Source organism: Nelumbo lutea, chromosome 4 (assembly GCF_056320005.1).
Source record: "Nelumbo lutea isolate HS-2025 chromosome 4, American lotus-T2T, whole genome shotgun sequence".
NCBI lineage: Eukaryota > Viridiplantae > Streptophyta > Magnoliopsida > Proteales > Nelumbonaceae > Nelumbo > Nelumbo lutea.
The window spans coordinates 6,811,759-6,818,679 of NC_142687.1; the positions used below are offsets into that span (position 1 = coordinate 6,811,759).

A 6,921-nucleotide genomic window follows, 5' to 3' on the forward strand; every position below is an offset into this window, starting at 1 on the left:
GCAGGCTTGTAGCCTCAACACATTACTGAGATGATGTTCAATCAATGGATAGAAATAGAGATATGGACAGGATCACGTGGGTCCCCGTGCATGTGAGATTTTGCATGGCTGGTTGTGCGCCATGTCAGCAGCGGTAATATGGATAAGAGAAAGAAAGGACGGGGCAGAGAGCCTGAGAATTTTTTGATGATCTGTCTCCATATTCGCCTTGGAAAAAGCATACAACGACACCACTCACTCGCCCAGAAATCCCAAAAACACAGAGTGAGGAGTTTGCAATTCTTCTAGCATTGATGGAAGTGGGTATGTCTCTAAACGCACTGGTTCGTCTTCCCTTGTCGAATTCGAGGAGCCATGAAGATCTGCTCGTCAAACATTCTCTATTCTCAACTGGGACTGGTAGAAAACAACAGCATAGACAGCGCGTTTTAGTTGTTCAAGCAAAGGGGAAGAAAGGAATGCTAGCTCGTCAGTTCCAACGACCTCCCCCTCCTTCCTTGCCCAAAATCGAAGACGATGGCAACCCCAAATTTGTTATCTTCATTCGCATGGCCAACGTTAGTTATTTTCCCTTTTTCCCCATTCGAAACTTCTCAAGCATTTGTTGCTCTTGATTTCTGGTTTTTGGTATATATTGTTATTAATTATTTGGGATGTGATTCCAATTTCTTCTCTTGGAAATGGTTAAATTTAGTTGTTATTATTATTGTTTTCTTCATTCTGAGGTAAAACCGTAAAAGAAATATCTATTTAATTGATTCCTCTTGATGGATTATCATGCATCATGCATATGGGCGCTTGTGGTTTTTTTATGGATCTTGTAAATTTGTTTTTGGTTTCTTATGGTGGCTTCACGTATTGATTGATGCAACTGTACCCATACTAATAGATTGACTCCCTTGATGGCCTTATAAAACACTTAGCATTCTGCAGGTTTATCTTTGGTACCCGCTGAGTCTTATAACTGGTGGGACAACTGCAAAAATCATGGTTGCAGCTAAAGATAACTTTCTTGGAAAATATATCTACAAGGATACAATAGCGAGAAATCTTGCAGCTGTTATTTACAGAGTAAGTTCCTTTGATGGGTCTTCACCTCTCTTTAGGTTTTAGTTCCTCTGCAAGGACTTGCTTTTTTATAATTGTGCTTATAGAAGAATGCCCTCTTATTTGGTTAAGAAATGTCTTGTTTAATTGCTATTTTATCCGTCATTATTATTAGTATTATCGTCATTGATAAAAGAAAGCTTTTGAATTTTGATTGCTGTAACTAAATTGCATTTGTTTCTTATCATTGGCAAGACTACTATTGTGTCTTTTTGATAATTTTCATAAAAAAAGGAAGAATGGAAATAGGGACGGGAAGCTGCTCTTTAGCCTATGTAACTTAGGAATGATGGCTGTATTAGCCTTGATGATTGTTGTAACACTTGATTTCAATTTTCAAATTTCCAACAAATATCTCCTTTTTGTTTCTAATAAAATGGCCAAAAAACATTGCAAAGGCTTTGCTTGCCTCTGCTTGAATCATTAGTGAATATCTACCATGCTGGTGCTCCTCTTTAAATAGAAGCCTTGGGTCTTGGTTTATTGCTCTTCCAAAGTATCCTAGGCTTGAATTGATTAAGTTGGAGACTTTTCTTTAGGGTAGGGAATTAAGAAGTGATGATGGGTTTCTTTTGGGAATTCAATAGAGTTATAGTTGAGTTGCAAAACAGAAAAACAAAGAATTTGCTTTATTGTGATCTTGGATCTTATTGAGGTTGTAGCTGATATCTGTCTGTATGTATTTGCATGAAAGAACCAAGAGATATAGTACTGATGGCACCATACAAACACCCCGGGCAAGACAAATTCTATTTGTGTCAAGACTGTTGGAATAGACCAACAGAAGGCAGTTAATCAATTTTACAAAAGGAGGCCACATCAGCACAACTAACCATCCACTTGTAACAACTGTAACAATCAAGTTTGTAAACTATAAGTAGTAGAGCAGAAAAGGAATAGGACATTGACTCTTTCAGCATTAAACTCTCCCTCTCTCTCTCTCTCTCTCTCTCTCTCTCTCTCTTTCCAAGAATTCAGGAGGTTGGCCCCTCGAAGAGCCCTGAGTTAGGCAGGTTCCTAACAATTTGGTATCAGAGCTAGCATGACCAACACAAGAAACACGTCAGTAGACACCCGAGTGGATCAGATGGAGGTCAAGATCCATCGAATGTCTTTAGATCTCAAAGAAATGAAGGAAGGCTTCACTGCTCTCCTTTTTCGACTGGAGCAGGGGGCAATGAACATTGTTAGAGAAAGTGGTTGACCTTTATAGTTTTTCCTGTAAATAAACTAAAACCAGGAAATTGTTTTTTTTTTTCTCTGACCTGCATGGATCTCTGAGTCTCTCACCACTAAACACCTTGTCTTTTAACTGATAAAATTCATTGTATTTGTGTGATTTCTGGTTGTTGATTTCCATAGTGGGGTCTGAGTTGGATTATCTTTTGTGCATCTGAAAGCAAGTCTTGCCATTTCTAGTGCAGATTGACATATTTTCTACTTCAGTCTGCTTGGATCATTCTTTCTCTAATTCTCATGCATTACTGACTTTGTCAGGTGGTCTATAATTTAAACAGGATGAGAAGGAGATACAGAAGACAGCATTTAGGCAATACCGAGTCTTGCGATCAACTACAGACTTTAGATATGGCTACAAACTTGTTGTAATGTCTCTATTACTTAAAACTTGATGCATGTGTTCTCCTAACTCCTTGCCATTAAAGATTCATCCATACACAACCTAGTGGACCTTTAAACAGGCTAAGTTTCTTTTTAATGAAAATGCAGGAAAATAGCAATGTAAGAGCTGCTATTTCTACTACAGACGTTATTGAGGTCAGCTTTGATTTTCTTTCTTCCTTTTTGATATATAGGGTCAAATATTAATTTTCCTTTCTATCCCACATTTTGAACAGTTTAATTTTCTCAAATAGGATTGAGGAAATATTGGGTATATGTATATCAGGTACCTTGACCTATGTTTTCTAATGTGAACTCAAGTAATTAGGTATGGCTTATACACTTAGCAAATATTTTAGCTTCAAACGATGCATTAGAGAATCTAATTCTTGATTGAGTTGGATACTAAAAGAATATTGAGGATTGTTCAGGTGAAAATTTCATAGATAGATAATCTAGTTCTTGATTGAGTTGGATACTAAAAGAATATTGAGGATTATTCAGGTGAAAATTACATGGATCCCCTGAATCTTCCAAAATGGAGTGCCGAGATTGTGTTGTGCCTTTTCCTTGGAACAATAACAATCATAGAAATATGCCTTAAATAGAATAGACTGGTGAAGAGGATCCATTTACCCAAACCCAAATAAGTGGGCCAAGATTTGGTTTTTGTTGCCTTAATGTGTTCCATTTCTAATTGGATAACTGGAAAATGCAGGCTATTGCAATTTTATTTTTTTGGTTGTTGAGTGAAATGGAATCTAGAAGGTCAATGTTGTTTTTGATGAGATTAGTGTTAACTTTTGAACCAATGGCCTCTGAGCAAATAATAGTCTTACTATTGAACCCTGGAACACTGACAAACTTTGGCAAAAATGTAGTAGCCTGTTGCTTGTATTTTCTGTGTAATGAGACTGAGTTCAAAACTTCCTGAGATTGTTCTATAGTACTTATTTTTGCATTTTTATCTTCCATATTTCAATTACTATAAAATTATTGTAGCTTGTTCTCTTATAATCACCCAGCCTATGAATTCAATTTTCAGCTTCCAAGAAAGGAGGAACTCAAAACTGTGCTTGACAAAGTGAAAGACTTTTTTGGGGACGCCAAAGAATCATTCGGGAAGTTAACAGCCTTAAATCCAGCTACACCTGAGGAGCCGATGGAAACTCCCAAAGAAAAATCAAAGTAAGAATTGCTGGTATAAATAATACATAATTAATTTAAGAAGCACTCTTCCTTCCTCGTCTACATTGCCAGTCTATCATATATAATAAAACATCTTATACTATGATTTTATGAGTGATTTTATTTTTGCACTGCCATAGGGTGAAAGGCTGAGAATGAAGGAGTACTTGTCAACATGGTATACTACAATTGTTCCTTAGAGCTCGGAAAGCTTCATTTGCTACCATACTGGCATGGAGCAAGGTTGTGGATGCATCTCGACAGCATAAGATTTTGTACACAGATTCAGTTCACAAAACGCTTTCAGATTTATGTTTTTTTTCAACCTCTCAGTAAAGGAGATATGTTTATTAGATATGATTTGCTAATTGTGAATGGTTGCCATCTTGCATGTACTAACCGGCATTTAGACTCAAGACGGTTGATCTGGGATCAATGAACTCTCCGGGTCCCAGATTATTTTTTATGGTTTTGGTATCTGAATGCTGAATTGCTGATCGGCCAATTTAACTGTCAAGGAGCTTTCCTGTTTTACATCCAGTCTGGTTTACTTTCTTAGTTTTTACCAATAAGGCAACAAATTTGATGAAGATAGATGTTATAAAACACTGAAATGGATCTATTGAACGTCAATAGCTATGGTATACGACTTGCATACGGATCCGGGATCCCCACACAGGTGGTGCACACTTTTGATAGAGCCCACCAATTAGGAGGTATAATGGCAGATAGCCCTAACCCTAGATCAATCTAGCAGGAGAGAAAACTCAATCAACATGGACCGAGCATTCTTGAGGAAAATTGCTGATGGCCCAATTTACTGCATGGTCTCAAGCATCTGGTATACGGACTCCCCAGGTGCGAAAGTTCCTTAAGGCTCAGTTCGGAAGGAGTACAAATACAAATATGTACAGTGCAAAACCTTACATTGTACTCTTTCAAACTGAGCCTGAATTGTAAAATTTTATATTCAATATCCCAGAAACAACGGAGCAAAAGGCTTACCTAAAAGTAAAAAACAAATAGAGCAGCAAAAAGAAATATGTTATTGACGATGATTCATCAGTCATCCTCACTCATGGGGTCATTGCACTACACAGTAACACAGATAACAGCCACATGCTGCTGGTAGTAGCTAGTAAGTAGTAACCGGTACCAGCCAACGAACCAAGTATCGATCGAAAGAGGTATCATCCAGTTCTTTTGAACTCATAATCCTTAATGGTAGTAGGAACAAGAAGCAGAGCAACCTTTTTTCTAGTAGCCAGGCCAAAAATCTCAGTGAGGTCGACATCATCAGCAGTGACGCCGTTGGGCAGAGCCCAATCGAAGTGATACAAGAGTCTAGCCAGTGCTATCTCTATGGTAGCCAATCCAAAGGAGTAGCCAGGGCAACCCCTTCTCCCTCCCCCAAATGGGAGTAACTCGAAGTCCTGGCCCTTGACATCAATGCTGGTGCCAATGAATCGCTCAGGGTTGTACTCCAGGGGATGCTCCCAGGAGAGTGGATCCCTTCCAATTGCGTAAGTGTTGATGAAGACTCGAGTCTTGGCCGGTATCTCGTAGCCGTCGAGAACACACTTCTCTATCGACTCTCGGGGAACCAGCAGAGGGGCCGGCGGGTGTAACCGTAAGGTCTCCTTGATCACGGCCTTCATGTAAACAAGTTGTTGCAGATCTCCTTCCTCTACTCTCCCTTTGCTGCCAAACACACTTCTCACTTCTGTTTGCGCTTTCTTCATCACGTCTGGGTGTCTAGCCAACTCTGTCATGGCCCATTCCAGCGTGGCCGATGTTGTATCAGTTCCAGCAACAAACATGTCCTGTTGCACAAAAGCTCAGAAAGAGTTCGTTATATTGGTATTTAGTTATTTACTATTCACGCCTGTATGGCTGTATCAATCAATCCCGGAGGCCGGAGCCGGGATTGATGTAAAGGGAAAATGGAAACAGAGTTGCGAATGAGTTACCAGAACGAGGGCTTTGAGATTGTCGTCTGTAATGGGCACCTCTAAGTCGCCACCTTTCTGCACTCGAAGCAATACGTCTACGAAATCCTCCCTATCGGAAGCATCGTCGGTTGTTGCTGCACTACCACTACTAGTCTTTCTCTTCTCTAAATGCTCTTTGATGATTTCGTCACACACTGTTCTCAAATTTCCCAGGTTCCTCTCCAATCTCCTCTTCAGCCCGGTCAACGAATTGACCCACTCCAACGCCGGATAGAAATCGCCTATACTGAACCCGGCAAACAACGCCTGCGCCTCCGTCAGTATCTCGGGCAACCGGCTTTTCGACCCTCCCGCTCCTTCGATCCTCGACTCGTCGTCTACGTACCTACTCCCGAACGCGACGCGACACAAGACGTTATTAGCCAACGAGAAGAATCGGTGGCTCATATCGGTTTCTTTCCCCGACAGCGCGGAAAGAGAAGCCAGCAACAGGTTCACCTCCTCGTCTCGAATACGTTGGAAGGAGCTGACCCGTTTCGAGCTAAGTAACTCGGTGACGCAGATTTTCCGGGCTTGGCGCCAGTAAGGGCCGTAAGCGGAGAAAGTGACGTCGGAGCATCCGAAGGAGAGATACTGAGCGGCGATGATCTGGGGTCTGCTGGCGAAAGCGTGGTCGTGGGTCTTGAGGACTTCGCGGGCGAGTCTAGCGGAGGAGATGACGAGGGAGGGGATGCGACCGAGCTGGAGGTAAATGATGGGGCCGAGTTTCTGCGCGAGTTGGGAGAAGGAGTGGTGGGGCATGTCGGTGAGGAGGTGGAGGTGTCCGAGTATTGGGAGCTTCGGAGGTGACGGAGGGGTGATCGCCGGCGATCTGTTCCATTTAGTAAGGGTGACGACAAGTACTGTGATAATAACTGAAACGGAAAGGGTGAAGAAAGCGGTAAGATCCTCCATTTGTGACTGTGAGAGAGAGAGAGAGAGAATGAAAGCTTGGTAGAAGAGATAAGAGGGAGTGCCGGACTGGGGAGGAGTCAAGGCTTTATTTAGCACGTTT

At 41.2% G+C, this 6,921-nt stretch overlaps 2 protein-coding genes across 3 annotated transcripts; one reads left to right on the forward strand and one right to left on the reverse strand.

Annotated features, from left to right (window-relative positions):
* The first annotated feature begins 160 nt into the window (after positions 1 to 160).
* LOC148853633 (multidrug resistance protein) lies at positions 161 to 4,432 on the forward strand. Of its 2 annotated transcripts, XM_088983211.1 has the most exons (6): positions 161 to 557; positions 934 to 1,071; positions 2,625 to 2,711; positions 2,836 to 2,883; positions 3,773 to 3,915; positions 4,056 to 4,432. In XM_088983211.1, exons 1-6 carry the CDS (start codon positions 294 to 296, stop codon positions 4,066 to 4,068), a joined length of 693 nt encoding a protein of 230 aa, XP_088839337.1. In that variant the 5' UTR covers positions 161 to 293; the 3' UTR covers positions 4,069 to 4,432. The 2 variants fall into 2 exon arrangements, with proteins under 2 accessions (XP_088839337.1, XP_088839338.1); XM_088983212.1 differs by lacking the exon at positions 4,056 to 4,432 and having other exon boundaries at positions 178 to 557; positions 3,773 to 3,919.
* A 508-nt stretch (positions 4,433 to 4,940) lies between these two features.
* Positions 4,941 to 6,921, reverse strand: LOC148853634 (tryptamine 5-hydroxylase-like). Its single transcript, XM_088983210.1, has 2 exons — positions 5,886 to 6,921; positions 4,941 to 5,738 (listed from the first exon to the last, which is right to left on the reverse strand). The coding sequence occupies exons 1-2, from the start codon at positions 6,819 to 6,821 to the stop codon at positions 5,106 to 5,108; spliced, it is 1,569 nt and encodes a 522-aa protein (XP_088839336.1). The 5' UTR covers positions 6,822 to 6,921; the 3' UTR covers positions 4,941 to 5,105.